Genomic DNA, 22,855 nt, shown 5'->3' on the forward strand with positions numbered 1-22,855 from the left:
AGTAGAGCATTGCAGTAGTCTAACCTAGAAGTAACAAAAGCATGGATTAATTTTTCTGCATAATTTTTGGACAGAAAATTTCATATTTTTGCAATGTTATGAAATGGAAAAAAGCTGTCTTTGAAACAGTCTTTAAGTTCGTCAAAAGAGAGATCAGGGTCCAGAGTAACGCAAAGGTCCTTCACAGTTTTATTTGAGACGACTGTACAACCATCAAGATTAATTGTCAGATTCAACAGAAGATCTCTTTGTTTCTTGGGCCGAGAACAAGCATCTCTGTTTTGTCCGAGTTTAAAAGTAGAACGTTTGCAGCCATCCACTTCCTCATGTCTGAAACACAGGCTTCCAGTGAGGGCAATTTTGGGGCTCTGCCATGTTTCATTGAAATGTACAGCTGTGTGTCATCCGCATAGCAGTAAAAGTTAACATTATGTTTTCGAATGACATCCCCAAAAGGTAAAATTCATAGTGAAACAATAGTGGTTCTAAAACGGAACCTTGAGGAACACCGAAATTTACAGTTGATTTGTCAGAGGACAAACCATTCAAAGAGACAAATTGATATCTTTCCGACTGATAAGATCTAAACCAGGCCAGAACTTGTCCGTGTAGACCAATTTGGGTTTCCAATCTCTCCAAAAGAATGTGGTGATCGATGGTATCAAAAGCAGCACTAATGTCTAGGAGCACGAGGACAGATGCAGAGCCTCGGGTTTGACGCCATTAAAAGGTAATTTACCACCTTCACAAGTGCAGTCTCAGTGCTATGATGGGGTCTAAAACCCGACTGAAGCATTTCGTATACATTGTTTGTCTTCAGGAAGCCAGTGAGTTGCCGCGCAACAGCTTTTTCCCACAAAAATTGAGAGGAATGGAAGATTCGATATAGGCCGATTAGTTTTTTATATTTTCTGGTTTGGCTTTTTCAAGAGAGGCTTTATTACTGCCACTTTTAGTGAGTTTGGTACACATCCGGTGGATAGAGAGCCATTTATTATGTTCAACATAGGAGGGTCAAGAACAGGAAGCAGCTGTTTCACTAGTTCAGTTGGAATAGGGTCCAGTATGCAGCTTGAAAGTTTAGAGGCCATGATTATTTTCATCACTGTGTCAAGAGATATAGTACGAAAACACTTGAGTGTCTCCCTTGATCCTATGTCCTGGAAGAGTTGTGCAGACTCAGGACAACTGAGCGTTGGAGAAATACGCAGATTTAAAGAGGAGTCTGTCATTTGCTTTCTGATAATCATGATCTTTTCCTCAAAGAAGTTCATTAATTTATTACTGCTGAAGTGAAAGCAATCCTCTCTTACGGAATGGTGCTTATTAGTTAGCTTTGCAACAGTACCAAAAATACATTTCTGATTGTTCTTATTTTCCTCAATTAAGTTTGAAAAATAGGATGATTGAGCAGCAGTGAGGGCTCTTAGATACTGCACGGTACTGTCTTTCCAAGCTAGTCGGAAGACTTCCAGTTTGGTGTGGAGCCATTTCCGTTCCAATTTTCTGGAAGCTTGCTTCAGAGCTCGGGTATTTTCTGTGTACCAGGGAGCTAGTTTCTTATGACAAATGTTTTTAGGGGTGCAACTGCATCTAGGGTATTGCCTAAGGTTAAACTGAGTTCTTCAGTTTGGTGGTTAACTGCTTTTTGTCCTCTGACGTCCTTGGGTAGGCAGAGGGAGTCTGGAAGGGCATCAAGGAATCTTTGGGTTGTCTGAGAATTTATAGCACGACTTTTGATGCTCCTTGGTTGGGGTCTGAGCAGATTATTTGTTGCGATTGCAAATGTAATAAAATGGTGGCCCGATAGTCCAGGATTATTAGGAAAAACATTAAGATCCACAACATTTATTCCATGGGACAAAACTAGGTCCAGAGTATGACTGTGACAGTGAGTAGGTCCAGAGACATGTTGGACAAAACCCACTGAGTCGACGATGGCTCCAAAAGCCTTTTGGAGTGGGTCTGTGGACTTTTCCATGTGAATATTAAAGTCACCAAAAATTAGAATATTATCTGCTATGACTACAAGGTCCGATAGGAACTCAGTGAGGAACTCGGTGAGGAACGCTGTATATGGCCCAGGAGGCCGGTAAACAGTAGCTATAATACATGATTGAGTAGGCTGCAAAGTTTTCATGACTAGAAGCTCAAAAGACAAACGTTATTTTTTTTTTTGTAAATTGAAATTTGCTATCGTAAATGTTTGCAATACCTCCATCTTTGCGGGATGCACGGGGGATATGGTCACTAGTGTAGCCAGGAGGTGAGGCCTCATTTAACACAGTAAAGTCCTCAGGCTTAAGCCAAGATTATGATCAGTGATTAGTTAATTGACTATAACTGTGTTGGAATTGAGGGATCTAACATTAAGTAGCCCTATTTTGAGATGTGAGGTATCACAATCTCTTTCAATAATGGCAGGAATGGAGGAGGTCTTTATTCTAGTGAGATTGATAAGGCGAACACCGCCATGTTTCGTTTTGCCCAACCTAGGTTGAGGCACAGACACGGTCTCAATGGGGATAGCTGAGCTGACTACACTGACTGTGCTAGTGGCAGACTCCACTAAGCTGGCAGGCTGGCTAAAAGCCTGCTGCCTGGCCTGCACCCCATTTCATTGTGGAGCTAGGGGAGTTAGAGCCCTGTCTATGTTTGTAGATAAGATGAGAGCACCCCTCCAGCTAGGATGGAGTCCATCACTCCTCAACAGGCCAGGCTTGGTCCTGTTTGTGGGTGAGTTCCAGAAAGAGGGCAAATTATCTACAAATTCTATCTTTTGGGAGGGACAGAAAACAGTTTTCAACCAGCGAGTGAGTTGTGAGACTCTGCTGTGGAGCTCAGTAGTAACCTACCCATCCCCATTTACAATTGTATTCATCAACTAAATAAATGATACTATATCCTTCCTGTTTGGCCCTGTCCGGGGGTGTCCTCAGATGGAGCCACAGTGTCTCCTGATCCCTCCTGTCTCAGCCTCCAGTATTTATGCTGCAGTAGTTTATGTGTCGGGGGGCTAGGGTCAGTTTGTTATATCTGGAGTCCTTCTCCTGTCCTATTTGGTGTCCTGTGTGAATTTAAGTGTGCTCTCTCTAATTCTCTCTTTCTCTCTTTCTTTCTCTCTCTCGGAGGACCTGTGCCCTAGGACCATGCCTCAGGACTACCTGGTATGATGACTCCTTGCTGTCCCCAGTCCACCTGGCTGTGCTGCTGCTCCAGTTTCAACTGTTCTGCCTTATTATTATTATTGGACCATGCTGGTAATTTATGAACATTTGAACATCTTGGCCATGTTCTGTTATAATCTCCACCCGGCACAGCCAGAAGAGGACTGGCCACCCCACATAGCCTGGTTCCTCTCTAGGTTTCTTCCTAGGTTTTGGCCTTTCTGGAGAGTTTTTCCTAGCCACCGTGCTTCTACACCTGCATTGCTTGCTGTTTGGGGTTTTAAGCTGGGTTTCTGTACAGCACTTTGAGATATCAGCTGATGTACGAAGGGCTATATAAATACATTTGATTTGATTACTATTGGGACGATCTTCGCCTAAACCCTAAACTAACACTAATCTTAACCAATTTACATTTATACTTTATAGAGGTGTGGACATCCCAATGATCCCGAATAGCACAGACCCTCTGGGAAGGTCTATGAACTGCTCTATTCGAATGAAAGGACATCCCAAGTTGTCTGATGTGGAACTGGTAACAACACAGTCTGTGATTGGCTAACAACATTTAGATCTGAATACAGCGACATAAATGACATACCATGCCATGAGGTGCTGAGGGAAAGACAGATTATCTATGATATTTTCTAGGCCATTAGCGATAACAGGAAATACACAAGCCGTAGGCTCCACTATAGTTCAAGGTGGCTATGCCGGATTGTCTGCTTGCACGGGAAAAATTGTACGTTTCTAACATTTATGGTTGAGATTGAATTAATATAAACTATGCACATTATAACTTTCATTAACACGAGATGCAGGCGTCACGCAGACGTTAGTAGCATGTCATGTAAGTCAGACGCGTCACACTAGTAAGGCGTTGGTGTCATGTCAGGTGGTACGGTTGCCTAGGCTTATATATGTCCCTTATCACTCCCCCATAGAACTCTGCAGGGCGCTTGCCATCCTCCTGTCTCTCTCACCAGTCACGGGTAAATTTGAAGGAAGGGATCTAGCCTCCTAATGTTCGTTTCTCTCTTTAAAAATTCTTGATTTCCTTTTTCATTTGGAAAACATTCCTTTCTAGTGTGGTGATCAACCCAGAGTAACCATTAGCCTTGGACTCCAGGCTGGTCATGTGGTGGTGATCAACCCAGAGTAGCCATTAGCCGTGGTCTCCAGGCTGGTCATGCGGTGGTGATCAACCCAGAGTAACCATTCCAGCCGTGGTCTCCAGGCTGGTCATGCGGTGGTGATCAACCCAGAGTAGCCATTAGCCGTGGTCTCCAGGCTGGACATGCGGTGGTGATCAACCCAGAGTAGCCATTAGCTGTGGCCTCCAGGCTGGACATCGGTGGTGATCCAGAGTAGCCATTAGGCGTGGTCTCCAGGCTGGTCAGTGGTGATCAACCCAGAGTAGCCATTAGCCGTGGTCTCCAGGCTGGTCATGCGGTGGTGATCAACACAGAGTAGCCATTAGCCGTGGTCTCCAGGCTGGTCATGTGGTGATGATCAACCCAGAGTAGCCATTAGCCGTGGTCTCCAGGCTGGTCATGCGGTGGTGATCAACCCAGAGTAGCCATTAGCCGTGGTCTCAAGGCTGGTCATGCGGTGGTGATCAACCCAGAGTAGCCATTAGCCGTGGTCTCCAGGCTGGTCATGTGGTGGTGATCAACCCAGAGTAACCATTAGCCGTGGTCTCCAGGCTGGTCATGTGGTGGTGATCAACCCAGAGTAACCATTAGCCGTGGTCTCCAGGCTGGTCATGCGGTGGTGATCAACCCAGAGTAGCCATTAGCTGTGGTCTCCAGGCTGGTCATGCGGATGTCCAGTGCCTTGTGGTTGGATCTAGTCATTTCGTGGCAGTTTTCAGCTCCTCTCTCAGCTGGCTAACCTAGTTTCGTAGCTCTGCCGACTGTATATCCTTCCATTTTGTCAATTAATTCCGGCTTCATTTCAGTTAATGCCTGTAGAACAGCTTCTTGTCCAGTCGCCTCAGCTGTGCATTGTTCAGTTGTTGGTGTAGATTCATGGTCCTTGGCTAGGCTAGCTGGTCTGTTAGAATTAGCCCTAGGCTGATTCTTGCTGTTGGTGCCTGACATCTTCGACAAAAACGTGACATTAAGCCTTAAAATGGAGTCTCAGGTTGTAGAGGGGTATTTTGATCCAAATTAAAATTGTATTTGATTTTACTAGGCAACTAAATAAGAATTTGTTGTTAACTGACAATGATCCTGGACGACTCTGGGCCAATTGTGCTCCACCCTTTGGGACTCCTAAACACGGCCAGTTGAGATACAGCCTGGAATCAAACCAGGGTCCGTAGTAACGCCTCTGGCACTGAGATGTAGTACCTTAGACCGCTGCGCCACTCGGGAGCCCCGAAATACAATCTGCACAAGTATTTAAATGTTCTGTTGAGGAGCTCAGAAAAGTACATCCTCACATGGCGCCGCTCCCTCGTCGCCCCTGCGGGTATTTGGGGATTAACAACATTTTTGTTATTGTATCTGATGATGGTGGTACTGTATCCCCCCCTCCCGCATTCATTTCCCACAATGGACTTTTTTCCCCCGTTCACTACCCGTCCAGTAGGTGGCGGTAATACGCCAATAGGTGTAGTGTGACATTAAACCTTAAAGAAGAAGACAACAAAGTAGCCTAACTGTTCTGTTGTTGCCGACCACATTTCATGTCTTACAAAGAAACAATAGCTTCCACAATGGATCGGGTAAGTATGGTTTTAACAGTATATGCCTGCTGTGCTGTATAAAATGTCTAGGCCTAGTTATCATCTTTGCACCTCTACATTCCTGTTTTCGGTTAAATGTCGTTACAAAATAAAAGACAAGACAGTAAAACTTGTTGGGATTTTTTTTACTTCAACAAAGTAGCCTGTTGAGGAATCTGTGGCTATAACCTAATTATCTCTCCTTCCACAAAGTGTGCACATGTTAACATTCTTTCACTGATTTCGAACACATTATCCATTATTTGACCAGATGCTCAAGTGGCCGCTCAAACAAAGAAAAAAAAAAAAAAAAAAAAAAAAGTAAGGCAATCGTGAAGAGTCAAGATCACGTGGGACCATAATATGCAATGAGGGCAGATGTACGTGTTACCACGGCCACAAAGTCAAATGTCTATATCGTGTTTTTATTTATTTAGGGTTAGGCATAAAGTTGGAAGTGGCGCAGTCTAAGTCACTGCGTGTCAATGCTAGAGGCGTCACTACAGACATCCTGGTTCGAATCCCACTGGGCGGCGCACAATTGCCCCAGCGTCATCCGGGTATGGCCAGTGTCGGCCGTCATTGTAAATAAGAATTGGTTCTTAACTGACATGCCTCGTTAAATAAAAAACTAGTATGGTTAGTGTTCAAATAAAATGTTAATAAGATCAATTGTAGAAATGGGCGTGGTTTATGACTAGTGACGACCAGGCACTACTCTCATATAAAGTGTTCTACTTTTATCAATACACTCCTAACAACCTACTCGTTACGAAATGTATATTCAATCACATAAGTCAGAAGCCAGATTCTGGGCTTCGCCTCTAAATTGCTGTTTGAAAGGAAATGACTGGTATGAGATATATGGTGGAAACTAGCCCAAGCTTCCACCAATCTAATGCTCTTAGATTTGTGGGTTGTAGTGAACGATTGAATATGTCAATCAGATTTAAGGGATGCACTCAAATCAATCAGAGGTTTAGACTAAATTAACACAATATTTGGTTTAATTATACACGTTTTAATACTTCTTGCGGCCAACAGGACAACGCTAGCCCGTTCCCCTGCACCCTCCCGGAGTCCCCGTGTCAAACGCCTCCTAGTTCCGCTTTACTGCGGGGTCTGGTCGACTGCAGGAAAACACCGGGGCAGAGTGGAACTGAGACAGGAGAAAAGAAAGAAGATGGAGAATTGATTTCATTAAGTAAGAACCATGGTGTGTAGATTAGACTACAATCTGCTTCTGAAACAATAGCGAAGGTGCATAAAGATGGCGGCCCGCATGTACTTACCACAAAATTACTCCTTTTGCTGAGTTCACTGTATTCTACATTGCTCTTTTTACTGTTTTTTTTGTATGGTCATTAGCGCAGTAAACATGATCCCAATTTTTGCTTCAAGACGGCGGCGATTTGAAAAATCAAGAAAGTAGATTGTGATGATATATTGGAACATTGAACCATGTCGCACACCGTAGTTCCAAAACTCAGTAGATCGTGCTAAAACAAAGATCATATCTGAATTCTGCCATTTTATGAACTTTAGTCATTAATTGAATAATGATATATTGATAACATCTGGGTAGTTCCACCCATTTTTAAAAGTAACTTAAAATTAGGTGAAATATATCTATATATATTTAACATTGTCATAAAGACAACATGTTCAATTTCATGAAAACATGTTTTCCCATCTCAAGATATTGAATAAAAATATAACTATACTAAGTGCCTATGTACCAAATAAAGTAACAGGGTTGACTGTAAAAGTCTTAAATCAGCCATCAATTCACTTGTGACAGGGAATGGAAGCTTGTTTTTTGCAACAGTTAGTGTCAATTTAATGCAATCCAGAAAATGGAATTGTTCAAAGATTACTAGCATGTCTATGTATGGGTAAATGGGTTGACATGCTCAGTTTTCCGCCACAAAACAGCTTAAGTTGACAATCGAAGTAACGCTGTTAAAAACCTGTTTTTCTGAGCAATATTTCAAATTATTAAGACACGTAAAGGCCTTCATCAGATTCATAGAGGCATATTTAATCTGCATATGTTCTAGCACGAGCAGCGCAAGTTTCCTTCATGCTTCTCTGTGGTAGTACATTTATTTAGATGCTATTCAATATCTTTCTTTCACAGGGGACAGCCCGAACCGTTGCTCTCTCAGTGGGAGGGGCTTATCATCTGGGGAGCCTCGACAACATCATGATGCTGACAAGAAAGAGAAGAGTCTCTCCAGGCCAGAACACCTCAAGAAACACCAGCAGAGACTTACAGGGAAGAAACCTCACCACTGCTGCTTTGACTGTGGGAAGAGTTCTGCTAAACAGAGGGAATTGGTCATTTACAAGCAGATTCACACTGGGAGGAAAATGTACCGCTGCTCTCAGTGTGGGAAGAGTTTTGCTGCATCTAAAACCTTACAATCTCAGAGAATTCATACAGGGGAGAGGCCTTACCCCTGCTTTGATTGTGGGAAGAGCTTCAGTCAATCAGGAGCCCTGACTACACACCAACGCATACACACAGGAGAGAAGCCTTATAGCTGTGTTCAGTGTGGGAAGAGCTTTGCTCTATCCGGAAACCTGAGTACGCACCAGCGTGTACACACAGGAGAGAAGCCTTATAGCTGTGATCAGTGTGGGAAAAGCTTCAACCAATCAGGAAACCTGACTACGCACCAGCGTGTACACACAAGAGAGAAGCCTTATAGCTGTGATCACTGTGGGAAGAGCTTTGCTCTATCCGGGAACCTGACTAGACACCAGCGCATACACACAGGAGAGAAGCCTTATAGCTGTGATCAGTGTGGGAAGAGTTTCAATCAATCAGGAGAACTGACTAGACACCAACGCATACACACAGGAGAGAAGCCTTATAGATGTGATCAGTGTTGGAAGAGCTTTGCTCTGTCCGAAGACCTGACTAGACACCAGCGCATACACACAGGAGAGAAGCCTTATAGCTGTGAACAGTGTGGGAAGAGCTTCATGGATTCTGGTAGTCTGACTAGACACCAGCGCATACACACAGGAACAAAGCCTTATAGCTGTGATCAGTGTGGTAAGAGCTTCATGGATTCAGGAAGTCTGACTAGACACCAGCGCATACACACAGGAGCAAAGCCTTATAGCTGTGATCAATGCGGGAAGAGTTTTGCTCAATATTCCACTCTGACTGCACACCAACGCATACACACAGGAGAGAAGCCTTATATCTGTGATCAGTGTGGGAAGAGCTTCAATCGTTCAGGAGCCCTGACTACACACCAACGCATACATACAGGAGAGAAGCCTTATAGCTGTGATCAGTGTGGGAAGAGCTTCAATCATTCAGGAGCCCTGACTAGACACCAGCTCACACACACTGGAGAGAAACCTTACTCTTGTCTATGTGGAAAGAGCTTTGCTCGTTCAGGGTCACTGAAACAACACCAGAAAGCATCTCCCTCCTACAGCACCGGTTACAGATCTCTAAATGAAGTTACAATAGAAAACATCTTGTAAAGAGTCATCCATCTCCCATTCGCTAACAGTTTACTAAGTCTTATTACCATGATAACATGTGTAGATAATATGCAGCTCTGGGTCTATATGTATTAAGCGTCTTGGAGTAGGAGTTCTGTGTGTGGTGGGGTGGTGGGGGTGGGGGGTTCAGAGCTGTATCTATTTCATTAATTCCTATTATCCATTAAATAATTGTGTAATGTAGAATGTTTCAACAATACTAGGTATGTATTCAAAAGATCAATAAATTACATCCATTATCTGCTCAACGTCTGCTTATCACGTTCATTTTATGTATTTATTATCTATTATAATAACACATGTATAAGGAGCATAGGACTCCTGTAGAATTAGTTTGCTCCTAAAAGATGTTCATATATTTATTGTAAAACCCTTCACCAGGTCAAATCAAATGTATTTGTCACATACACATGGTTAGCAGATGTTCATGCGAGTGTAGTGAAATGCTTGTGCTTCTAGTTCCAACAATGCAGTAATAACCAACGAGTAATCTAACTAACAATTCCAAAACTACTACCTTATACACACAAGTGTAAAGGGATAAAGAATATGTACATAAAGATATATGAATGAGTGATGGTACAGAGCAGCATAGGCAAGATGCAGTAGTGTAGCTGATGGGACATATGGAAGTACAGAAGACATAGGACTATTAGTGTGGTCTAATTATGTTGTATTTATTTTAAAGGATTTTAATAGTTAATTGGTTCCTGCATGTGACTGGCTGTTATCCTGCAGGCTCAGTTTTCCAGGAAACTGATCAATGTCTTCTATCTTAACATCCAGAACATATTCTGGGTGTTCTGTCTGAGGGTCACAGTCACCTGCATGAACCAAAACCGAGTGAGAGAAGAGCGAGCACTCTCTTCAGAAATACAATTCCAGCACAATGTCCTCTACATTACCATTCTACTTCTTTTTGGTGAGTTGTTACGTGGAACAAATGCTTGTATGAAAATATCTGGAATGTGGTTTCATGTTTTCTTGTTTTGTTTAACATTGCTGATTGCATATTCATTTTTTAAATATGTATATATTTGTTCAAGTTTAGTTGTATTATGTAGAACAGAATCAGTGTTGTCCTGAATTATGTTGTTGTCCTGGGTCCCAATACTCAGTGTTGTAGTGATGGTCCTGAGAATAGAGACCAGGATATGTTGTTAGCCTGGGATCATGTTGTTGGTCCTGAGAATGAGTTCCTGGGTCCCACTACTCAGTGTTATAGTGATGGTCCTGAGAATAGAGACCAATATGTTGTTGTCCTGGGAAGTCCTGGTCCTGAGAATAGAGACCAGGATATGTTGTTGGCCTGGGTCCCACTACTCAGTGTTATAGTGATGGTCCTGAGAATAGAGACCAGGATATGTTGTTGGCCTGGGTCCCATACTCAGTGTTATAGTGATGGTCCTGAGAATAGAGACCAGGATATGTTGTTGGCCTGGGTCCCAATACTCAGTGTTATAGTTGTCCTTAGAGACCATTGCCTGGGTCCCACTACTCAGTGTTATAGTGATGGTCCTGAGAATAGAGACCAGGATATGTTGTTGGCCTGGGTCCCATACTCAGTGTTATTGATGGTCCTGAGAATAGAGAAGATATTTGTTGGCCTGGGTCCCAATACTCAGTGTTATAGTAGAATAGAGACCAGGATATGTTGTTGTCCCAATACTCAGTGTTTGTCCTGGTCCTGTAGAGACCAGGATATGTTGTTGGCCTGGGTCCCACTACTCAGTGTTATAGTGATGGTCCTGAGAATAGAGACCAGGATATGTTGTTGGCCTGGGTCCCACTACTCAGTGTTATAGTGATGGTCCTGAGAATAGAGACCAGGATATGTTGTTGGCCTGGGTCCCACTACTCAGTGTTATAGTGATGGTCCTGAGAATAGAGACCAGGATATGTTGTTGGCCTGGGTCCCAATACTCAGTGTTATAGTCCTGGTCCTGAGAATAGAGACCAGGATATGTTGTTGGCCTGGGTCCCACTACTCAGTGTTATAGTGATGGTCCTGAGAATAGAGACCAGGATGGTCCTGAGAATAGAGACCAGGATATGTTGTTGGCCTGGGTCCCACTACTCAGTGTTATAGTGATGGTCCTGAGAATAGAGACCAGGATATGTTGTTGGCCTGGGTCCCAATACTCAGTGTTATAGTGATGGTCCTGAGAATAGAGACCAGGATATGTTGTTGGCCTGGGTCCCACTACTCAGTGTTGTAGTCCTGGTCTGAGAATAGAGACCAGGATATGTTGTTGGCCTGGGTCCCACTACTCAGTGTTATAGTGATGGTCCTGAGAATAGAGACCAGGATATGTTGTTGGCCTGGGTCCCACTACTCAGTGTTATAGTGATGGTCCTGAGAATAGAGACCAGGATATGTTGTTGTCCTGGGTCCCAATACTCAGTGTTGTAGTCCTGGTCCTGAGAATAGAGACCAGGATATGTTGTTGGCCTGGGTCCCAATACTCAGTGTTATAGTGATGGTCCTGAGAATAGAGACCAGGATATGTTGTTGGCCTGGGTCCCACTACTCAGTGTTATAGTGATGGTCCTGAGAATAGAGACCAGGATATGTTGTTGGCCTGGGTCCCAATACTCAGTGTTATAGTGATGGTCCTGAGAATAGAGACCAGGATATGTTGTTGGCCTGGGTCCCACTACTCAGTGTTATAGTGATGGTCCTGAGAATAGAGACCAGGATATGTTGTTGGCCTGGGTCCCAATACTCAGTGTTATAGTGATGGTCCTGAGAATAGAGACCAGGATATGTTGTTGTCCTGGGTCCCACTACTCAGTGTTATAGTCCTGGTCCTGAGAATAGAGACCAGGATATGTTGTTGGCCTGGGTCCCACTACTCAGTGATGGTTCAGGATATGGCCTGAGTCCTGGTCCTGAGAATAGAGACCAGGATATGTTGTTGGCCTGGGTCCCACTACTCAGTGTTATAGTGATGGTCCTGAGAATAAAACAGGTTTAAAAGAACAACAGAGAAACACGTATCTTACAGTGCTACACATCTGTTATAATAGAGACTTTTTCCTGCTTAATTGAAGTATCAGGTGTAGTTTTTCACCAGTTATAAAGTGTGTTTGTTGTCTCTCTTTATGTTTCTATGGCTGCAGGAAGGGAGATGCAACAACAGCCTTGAGAACATCTGGACTCAAATAGAACTCTGTTCCAAGTTGCTGTCAGGTAAAAGTAGACGATAGCAGACAACATGATTCTTAGTGAAAGGGTTGTTGTTGAGTGTTTTATTGGCTTTACTCAACTTTTATAGATCAGGTCAAATCTTATCCAAAAACTTTCTGTTGTAAGATTATCCTACATGAGATGTGAGATTTTATGTTGTCATAACTAAATTGAGCTTGTATATTTAAATAGATGTTTGATTGCTCTGGTCTAGGGGTGCATCACTTGCAGCCTTGAGACTGGAATTCTCTCTCAGCAACCCTCTAATCCTTATTTGAACACTGTGACAACAAAGTAACTGTACTGTAGTTTACATATTTCTTGTTTTAGGAATGAACACTGAAAAAACAATAGCTTGGACAACAAAACCATTACTGTAAAAGTTGTTGGGATTTTTCTTTTCCTTCAGCAAGGTACCCATTCATGTTTAGAAATCTGTCGTATTACGTATCCCCTAAAGTGTGCACTTGTTCACAAGGACGGGGTTTTAAAAACAGACACAGAGGGAATAAAGGAAGTGGTCGAGGACTTTTATGGGGAACTGTTTGGGGTAAAAGATGTGTGCGAGGAAACAATGGGGGACCTTTTAACATACATTGACAAGACCCTACCCAACACGGACGACCTGAAAAAAGACCTGACGAGGACAGAAATCGACCAAGGACTGAAACATTTTAAGAGGGGTAAATCACCGGGGGAGGACGGCCTCCCTTTGGAGTTTTATCTGACCTTTTGGGATGTTTTAGCCAACGAACTTCTGACTGTTTTTACTGACTTCGAACACCTCGACAGACTACCCGACAGTTTTAGAGTGGGGATCGTGATGCTTTTACACAAGAAAAACGACAGGACGGACCTGAAGAACTGGAGACCGATTACCCTTTTAAACTTTGATTGTAAACTTTTTACCAAGGTTTTAACACTCAGAATGTCTTCTGTTTTAGGGGAGGTGATCCACCCGGACCAAACCTGTGCCGTGCCCGGAAGGAAGATCACGGACAGCCTGATACTGATCCGAGATGCCATCTGTTATGCGAGAGACAGAAACATGCGGCTTGTAGTCCTAAATTTAGATTTTGAAAAAGCCTTTGATCGGGTCTCGCACCAGTACCTCTTTAAGGTACTGCAAAAAATGGGTTTCCCCGACAGGTTTTTAGCTTGGGTGGGACTGCTGTACGGGGACATCACCAGCAAAATCCTTGTAAATGGGCATCTGTCAAAAGCAGTGGGAGTACACTGCGGCGTCCGTCAGGGCTGTCCTTTATCTCCTCTTCTGTTCGTGGCCTGTATTGAACCACTGGCACAGGTCTTGAGAAGGGACCAAGGGATCAGTGGGGTGGGTATCCCGGGGAGTGGGGGGATGACCGCCAAGTGCGTCTTTTACATGGACGACGTCAACATTTTATGTACCGACCTTTTATCCGTCGACAGGACTCTGGACAGGACTGACTGGTACGGACGAGCCACTGGGGCGAGACTGAACAGAGACAAGACAGAGGCCCAGTTCTTCGGACCATGGGCAGACCCAGACTTGACCAGACTACCTCTGACAGTCAAATAGACGGACATAAGGGTACTGGGGGTAAAGTTTGACCGGGGGGGGGAGGAGGGAGCGGCAACTGGAGTGGAATCCTGGGGACAGTAAGACAGAGACTGGGTTTTTGGGGACTACGACAGCTGACGCTTGAGGGCAAGGTTTTAATCATTAAAGCTGTGATTTTACCTGTGCTTTTATTAATCAGTTCTGTTTTTATCCCCCCCTCGAAGGAGTATTTTAGACCTGGAGTGGATGCTTTTCTACTTCCTGTGGGGAGGCAAGTGGGAGAGGCTGAGGAGGGAGGTGGTCAAGAGGCCCAGGTCCAAGGGGGGGAAAGGCTTGCCTGACCTCTACTTGTTCCTGGGCAGCCGCTACACAGCGTTACATCTGACCCTTGCCACCTCCCCGGTCAACAACAAGACTCAGGCCCTCGCACGGTTCTGGCTGGGATCTTACATTTACATTTTTTACATTTAAGTCATTTAGCAGACGCTCTTATCCAGAGCGACTTACCTCAGGACTCTGAGGCTGATCCCAGTCGACCTGCGAGCCCGTCTCTTTCCTGCTACCCCCGCCCTACGTCCAGCTCCAGAAGTTTTTAAGACATTTTAAACTGGAAAAAGAAACAGTCACGGTTTTAACAAAACACCGCTCTCTTCTCTCTCTTGTGCAGGATCGGGAACCAGTATGTCCAGTGCGCGGGCTCGCTATAGGTGAGCACACAACGGTTTGGCGCAACGTGGCCCATCCTGCTCTCCTGAATCGGCATCGGGACCTGTCCTGGATGGTCGCCCACGAGATCCTCCCGGTCAGGGCCGTTATGCACTCACGGGGCATGGCGAGGATATCCGCGTGCCCCCGACCAGGCTGCGGCCAAGAAGAGTCGGTGAGGCACATGCTCTGGGAGTGCAGAGCCGCCAGGGACCTGTGGAAGGAAGCAGGCCCCCTGATCACCTCGTGTCTGCCAGGGGAGGACCTAACACCTCAGCTCGTGCTGTATGGGGTGGGCCGAAGGCCCATTCCATCGAAGACCTTCACCAAGCTCTGGTCCACCCTCACGTGCCTGAAGGAAGCACTGTGGTCCTCCCGTAACCTGCTGGTAGCGAAAAACGTAGAGACCACCCCCCAGGCAGTGGCCATGGTAGCCACGGAAGCCCTGGGGTGGTATGGAAGGAAGGGGGCCTCGACCCCAAGCGAAGGGTCCCCCACAACACCCTAGGTCCCGGCGGCCACGGCCTGACAGCACTGCGGCGCCTAGGGCGATGCGCCTAGGGGAGGGATCCCCTCTGGGCCCCGAAGGACGGGAAGATGATCCATTCAGAAGAGCAGGATGAGGTGAGCTTGATAAAGACTCACCCCGCTCCTGTACAAGGGACTGAAGACAGCCTTTTAACAAAGTGGCTTTTTAACATGTTTTTCATGTCTTAAAAATGTTTTACCTTTGTTAGATCATTAGTACACATTTTAAATGGCCTTTGCAGATTTGATGTTTTTACAAGGAAAGTACTTTTATTCATAGTTGTTTTCATTGGTTTTAACAACATGTACTTTTTAACAAATTTAAACGTAACTTTCAAATGCTGTGTTTTATGCTTTTTTGCCGTTTTTATGTGTATAAATGATGTAAAAAATGTATGAGCTGTTTTTAAAGGAATTGTACCAATAAAACTTTTCCAAAAGAAAAAAACTTGTTCACCTCCACTGATTTGAAAGTCAGATGATTAATTATATGACCAGATACTCAGGAGCTTCCGAGTGGCAGCGGTCTAAGGCACTGCATCTCAGGGCTAAAGGCTCCACTACCCTGATTCGATCCTGGGCTGTATCACAACCGACCGTGAGAGGGAATCCCATGGGGCGGCGCAAAATTGGCCCAGCGTTGTCCGGGATAGGGGAGGGTTTGACCGGGATAGGCCGTCATTGTATATAAGAATTTGTTCTTAACTGACTTGCCTAGTTAAATAATAAAAATATTTTAAACTCAAGTCGCCACCCTAACAATAAAAATAGATCATCTCTGTGAAGTTTATCAGCGGTTGGCATCCAACATTATGGTGCATTACCCACCTACTGTAATGGCATGTGGGCCAGCAAAAGGAATCGATGAACTAAATCCTATCTGCCAGCCCAGGTTCTCTTAAAAAGTATAAATATTTGCGACTGTGTATAACAATTTTCTACTCCGTATGATTATTAAACTCAATTCTTACTCACACACACTGGAGAGAAACGTGGAAAAGTATTTTTGTTATGTTTATTGATGGATAGCCAGGGACACACTCCATCACTCAGATATAATTTACAAATTAAGCATTTGTGTTTAGTGAGTCTGCCAGATCAGAGGCAGTAGGGATGACCAGGGATGTTATCTTGTTAAGTGTGTGAATTGGACCATTTTCCTGTCAAAATGTAACAAGTACTTTTGGGTGTCAGGGAAATATATGGAGTAAAAAGTCAAAGTTGACAAAAATATAAATAGTGAAGTACAGATATCCCAAAAACCTCCTTAAGTAGTACTTTCAAGTATTTTTACTTTAGTACTTTACAACACTGTAAACTTGTCATCTAAATGGAAAATGTCATAGTGAACAGTTTGTGTATAGAGGGGGATGTTGGTGTGGGTGGGGTGTTCAGAGCTGTATCTTATTTAATTAACTCCTATTATCCATTAGATATTTGTGTAATGTTGAAAAATGTTACAAGGTGTGTATTCATGTATTCAATAGATCAATATATTAAATCCATTATCTGCTCAACATCTGCTTCTCACTATGGACCAGAGGCCTCCTCTAGAATAAGTTTGCCCCAAAAAGATCTAGACATATTTATTGTAAAACCTTTTACCAGGTTTTACTGCAGCTGATGGGACATACAGAAGAATGCAGCTCTAGGAATTGTAGTTGTGGTTCTCATCCTCTGTCTCTCCGGCTTCATGTGGTTCAGTTGAGCATCTTTCTAAGAAGTATATTTTACTTTATCATTTTGAGTTGTTATTAACGTGATTGTTGTTTAATTATTGATGTATTCATTCACTTGTGTAAAAAAAAACATTAAAGTCAGCAGGGAATGGACAGGTGAGTTGAGGTCAAAAAGTATTTGTTTCCTTTCAGATCTTTTCATCAGTGCTCGATTAATCTTGCCTGGCACAGTGGAACCAATGGAATATTCCCAAGGAATGCTTATATTGTCTCTTTTCTCCTCCAGGGAGACTCAGTCCAGTGTATGACAACGTCTCAGGCATGGCCATGGCCCCTACTGCAGCACAGACTAACAGGGTGATGCTGACTACGCCAATGCCCACCTCTCTTGCTCCAATAACCAGGAAGTGCCTCTGTACTCCACTGTCCAACCTCCTCATCCCCAGAAAGAGGATGAGGATGTCCAGTATGACGCTGTGAAATTCAACTGCCCCAGTGCTGCCACCCGGTGAGCAAGTCCAGTCATTACAACATCTCACATAGTTTTTTTATTAGATGGCACTTGTGCTTGACCCTTAGGAATGCATTAAACACTTGTATGTTAAGCAGACCAGCAATTGATTGGTTTAAATGTGTTAAAATCTACATGATTACTTAAAATGAGACCCCTAAAGAGACTGGTATAAGAAATATGGTGGAAACTCTGACTGTCCCAAGCCTCCAGTAACCCAATGCTATTAGTTTTGTTTGTTGTAGTGAACGATTGAACATTTCAGGAAAAATTAGATATTCTAGGGATACACCCAAATCAATTAGATGTGTAGACTAAATTAATGAAATATTTAGTTTCATTTTAATCTATGTAGAATACTTATTGTGTCCAACAGGATAAAGCTAGCCCGTCCCCCTCCACCCTCCAGGTCTAATGTCTCCCTGTACTTTACTGCTGGGTCTGGTTGACTGCAGGAAAACACCGGGGCAGAGTGGAACTGAGAGAGGAGAAGAGGAATATGGAGATGTGATTTCATTAAGTAAGAACCATGGTGTGTGGATTAGACTACATTCTGCTTCTGTAACAATTAATTGATGAATTATATATTGATGAAAATATCTGGTCGTTCCACCCAATTTTAAGAAGTGTAACTTGGTTTTTTAAAAAGTTTTAACATTCTGTCATAAAGAGCATGTGTTCAACTAAAGAAAAACAAGTTTTCCCATCTCAAGAGGTTTAATGAAATATAAATACTATATTAAGTGCCAATATGCCAAATGAAGTAACACGGTTGACTGTAATGGGGGACAACTGAAAACAACAAAACCACTATTTTACATTGTAATATTAGTCCTTTAAATCAGCCATGAATCCTCTGGTGACGGGAATGGAAGATGTTGTTGCACAATACAATACTGAGTAGCAATTGAATGCAATTGTCACAGAAAAAGTTATTGTTAAAATATTTGTAGCATGTCTATGTCTGGGTAAAAGGGTTGACTTCCTCAGTTCTCCACCACAGAACAGCAGTAAATTGATAAAAACAGTAGAACCAGCTCACCTGCTTTTACTCTGATTTGCCTATTAGATGTTCAATGTTTCTTTTTCAAAAAATAATCAGGGAACAGTTTCATCATATTAAAACGAGTTCAGTTCATGTATTTAACCTTTATTTAACTAGACAAGTCAGTTAAGAACAAATACGACCTTTTGGTTACTGGCCCAACGCTCTAACCACTAGGTTATCTGCCGCCCCAAACAGGGTTGACCTTAAAATGAGGGACAGATGTAAATGAATCACTAATCACTTGAAATAAATAATGTTCAGAAATGACTGTCAATGTAACCAAATAACTAGGGCTTTACATGCACACTAATCATTTCCTATTAAACTGATTATGGCAGTAGACTGAGTGTCATTAGTCATGTAAACACCTTACTCTGCTGATCTTAATTGGTGTGAGGTCATAACCGAAGTAAGGATGCACCTTTAAAAACGCCTGGTTTTCTGAACAATCTTTAGACTGATTAGGACATGTAAACACTTTAATCAGAGTTATAGAGGTGTATTTAATCTGTGTATGTGCTAACACAAGCAGCGCCAGCTAACTTCTTTTGCTCGAGTCCGGTGAGTTCAGGAAAACTGAACTCGGAATCAGATATGCTTAAAAATGACATTGTCGCTATTGTAGGACGTTTATTTTGATATTATGCATTTATCAAAGTCCCGTCAGGCAGCCTGATTTCAAAGGTTAATGAGGGAAATGTTTCTACTTTCCAAGCATGTCAATGTTTAAATCAAACTCCTATACTAATTGACTTCACAGTAATCATATTATTCTGCGCTTGTAACCGTACTCAAAGATGGTAAAACTTGGAGGAATTATTGTATAAGGTGGGTTGAAATATTAATAGAAGTTAAATAGGGTTGACTGAGGGACCTGTCAAAATGCTGCATTGTGTCACTTTAGCAAGTCTTTATTCATATTAAAAATTGGATTAATCGAATTCTCCATGTGTTCATTATTAAAGGGCACTTTATTTAATGTAACATTAATTTAAAATGGAATATTGGGACACAGTTATTACTGGAAAAATATCAAAGGGACACAAAGGGCATTCATTTAATGGGAAGACCTATATTTGCAAAACGTAATTATTCAATGCCTTTGTTTCACAGGGGACATCCCTAATCGTTGCTCTCTCAGTGGGAGGGGCTTATCATCTGGGGAGCCTCAACAACATCATGATGCTGACAAGAAAGAGAAGAGTCTCTCCAGATCAGAACACCTCAAGAAACACCAGCATAGAGGTATAGGAAAGAAACCTCACCACTGCTGCTCTGACTGTGTGAAGAGTTTTGCTAAACAAAAGGAATTGATCATTCACGGTTGTATTCACACGGTTGAGAAACCATACCACTGCTCTCAGTGTGGGAAGAGTTTAGTTGCATCTAAACCTTAATATCTCAGCAGAGAATTCATACAGGGGAGAGGCCTTACCCCTGCTTTGGTTGTGGGAAATGCTTCAATCAATCAGGAGTCCAGACTAAACACATACACACAGGAGAGAAATCTTATTGCTGTAATCAGTGTGGGAAGAGCTTCAATCAATCAGGAAACTTGACTAAACACCAAAGCATGCACACAGGAGAGAAGCCTTAAAGCTGTGATCAGTGTGGGAAGAGTTTTGCTCTAGATTTCACCCTGACTACACACCAGGGAATACACACTGGAGAGAAACCTTATTCCTGTCTATGTGGAAAGAGCTTTGCTCATTCAGGGTCACTGAAAAAACACCAGGATGCACAAATATGTTGTTTTTTATCTCCCTCCTCTCCAGCACCAGTTCCAGATCTCTAAATGAAGTTTCAATAGAAAACATCTTGTAAAGAGTCATCCATCTCCCATTCTCTCAGTCTGATTACCATGGTAACCTGTGTAGCATAATATGCAGCTCTGGATCCATATGTATCAAGCTTCTTGGAGTAGGAGTTCTGTATCTTATTTCATTAACTCCTATTGTCCATTAAATAATGTAGAATAATGTTTCAACTATTGTAGGTTCATATTAATGTGTACGGGAAATGTTGTCTGAAGAAAGAGCCTTGAATTGTACATCTTGTCTCATACAATTATTGGTTCCTGTTGGTGCTGGGTAGAGATGTGAGGGGGAAATGGTCATGACCCCTCAGACCTTTTGGCAGAATATGTTCCTATAAGTTAAGATAGGAGACGGTGCCAGTCACATGCAGGAACCAACCGTCAATTATGAATTAATTATAAATAATGTAAATCATGCAAATATAACTTGTCTGTGTAAACAGTATATAAGAGAACTAACGGGACTGCCCCGAAAGAGCTCCAGACCGTACTATGGTGTTTTAAGTTTGTTAGATCCTCTCTAGCTTCTTGATAATAAATCATTATTCATTTAAGTTTTACTTTGAGTCCCTGATGTTAATTTCCATGACACGTATTCAATACAAAAATACATTAAATCCATTGTCTTACATGAAGGAGATGTCGCACTGCATGAGGCAAATGGTGGTCTCACCAGATACTGACTACCTTTTTAAAAAGTGTCTGTGACCAACAGAGTCATATCTGTATTCCCAGTCATGGATTCCCAGTCATTTATTCTAGTCATGGATTCCCAGTCATGGATTCCCAGTCATTTATTCCAGTCATGGATTCCCAGTCATTTATTCCAGTCATGGATTCCCAGTCATGGATTCCCAGTCATTTATTCCAGTCATGTATTCCCAGTCATGGATTCCCAGTCATGTATTCCCAGTCATGGATTCCCAGTCATTTATTCTAGTCATGGATTCCCAGTCATGTATTCCCAGTCATGGATTCCCAGTCATTTATCCCAGTCATGTATTCCCAGTCATTTATTCCAGTCATGGATTCCCAGTCATTTATTCATGGATTCCCAGTCATTTTATTCCAGTCATGGATTCCCAGTCATGGATTCCCAGTCATTGGTCATGGATTCCCAGTCATTTATTCTCATGGATTCCCAGTCATGGATTCCCAGTCATGGATTCCCAGTCAGTTTATTCATGGATTCCCAGTCATGTATTCCCAGTCATGTATTCCCAGTCATGTATTGTCATGGATTCCCAGTCATTTATTCCAGTCATGGATTCCCAGTCATGATTCCCAGTCATGGATTCCCAGTCATTTATTTCATGTATTAGTCATGGATTCCCAGTCATTTATTCCAGTCATGGATTCCCAGTCATGGATTCCCAGTCATGTATTCCCAGTCATGGATTCCCAGTCATGGATTCCCAGTCATGTATTCCCAGTCATGGATTCCCAGTCATGTATTCCCAGTCATGGATTCCCAGTCATGTATTCCAGTCATGGATTCCCAGTCATGGATTAGGGCCTAATTCATTTAGAAAGTGTAGGGTAGCCTAGTGGTTAGAGCGTTGGACTAGTAATCGGAAGGTTGCAGGTGCAAATCCCCGAGCTGACAAGGTACAAATCTGTCGTTCTACCCCTGAACAGGCAGTTAACCCACAGTTCCTAGGCCGTCATTGAAAATAAGAATTTGTTATTAACTGACTTGCCTAGTTAAATAAAGGTAAAAATATATTTAAAAAATAACAATTGACAGATATTTTTGTAAGAACTGTAACTCAGTAAAATCTTAGAAATTGTTGTTTATATTTTTGTTGATAATAATAATGGAACTAACTAATTGAATAAATGAATGGGCCTCCTCCTGTTTTAGGTGTTCTGGGTCAGAACTGTTTCAACGTGACTTACATCCATCAGAGTATCTGTGCCTTGAAGGGGTCAACAGTGGAACTGCCCTGCACATATCAACATCCAAGTTATCATGTAGTCTCAGAACCAAACTGGTATATCCAAGAGAAATGTAATGAGGCACCTAAAATCCTGATCTCGGTCCAGAGTATGCAGGTCGTGCTGAGTACCTTGGGACTAAAGAGAAAGACTGCACCCTGAGAATCACAGACCTGAGAGAGATTCAGCTGAGTACAAGTTCAGATTTAAAACACAGAATGGGGGTACAGCTTCCCTGGAACAACTCTGACTGTCACAGGTAATATATAATATCTAATTCTAATAATTCATTAGAATCATTCAGAGCTGCAGGTGAAGGTGTCTTCCTCCACAGAGGAATAGAAGAGAAAACTGACCTGTAGCACCACCTGTCTTCTGACTGACAACCCCAACCTCACCTACATTTGGTACAACAACGGACAACATCTCCATGACCCTACTTCCCAACAATACTCCTGTAATACTCTAGTG

General features: G+C 42.8%; 2 protein-coding genes across 4 annotated transcripts in view; both read left to right on the forward strand.

Moving 5' to 3' along the window:
- The window catches only part of LOC135534369 (zinc finger protein 501-like), a 53,591-nt gene that overhangs the window by 8,090 nt on the left and 22,646 nt on the right, over positions 1–22,855 (forward strand). The window lies entirely within an intron of this gene.
- On the forward strand, positions 3,429–9,527 carry LOC135534412 (zinc finger protein OZF-like). Of its 3 annotated transcripts, none has more exons than XM_064961417.1 (3): positions 3,429–3,702; positions 6,943–7,114; positions 8,039–9,527. In XM_064961417.1, the coding sequence occupies exons 1-3, from the start codon at positions 3,613–3,615 to the stop codon at positions 9,403–9,405; spliced, it is 1,629 nt and encodes a 542-aa protein (XP_064817489.1). In that variant the 5' UTR covers positions 3,429–3,612; the 3' UTR covers positions 9,406–9,527. The 3 variants fall into 3 exon arrangements, with proteins under 3 accessions (XP_064817489.1, XP_064817495.1, XP_064817496.1); XM_064961423.1 differs by having other exon boundaries at positions 6,943–7,102; XM_064961424.1 differs by lacking the exon at positions 3,429–3,702 and adding an exon at positions 4,756–5,898.

This window comes from Oncorhynchus masou, chromosome 5 (genome assembly GCF_036934945.1).
Source record: "Oncorhynchus masou masou isolate Uvic2021 chromosome 5, UVic_Omas_1.1, whole genome shotgun sequence".
Taxonomy (NCBI): domain Eukaryota; kingdom Metazoa; phylum Chordata; class Actinopteri; order Salmoniformes; family Salmonidae; genus Oncorhynchus; species Oncorhynchus masou.

Coding starts and splice junctions, on each gene's coding strand:
- LOC135534412 (XM_064961417.1), top strand. CDS start 3,613: ATGATCCCGAATAGCACAGACCCTCTGGGAAGGTCTATGAACTGCTCT. Junction 3,703..6,942: donor AGTTGTCTGATGTGGAACTG/GTAACAACACAG, acceptor TGCGGCCAACAG/GACAACGCTAGCCCGTTCCC. Junction 7,115..8,038: donor TTCATTAAGTAAGAACCATG/GTGTGTAGATTA, acceptor TTTCTTTCACAG/GGGACAGCCCGAACCGTTGC.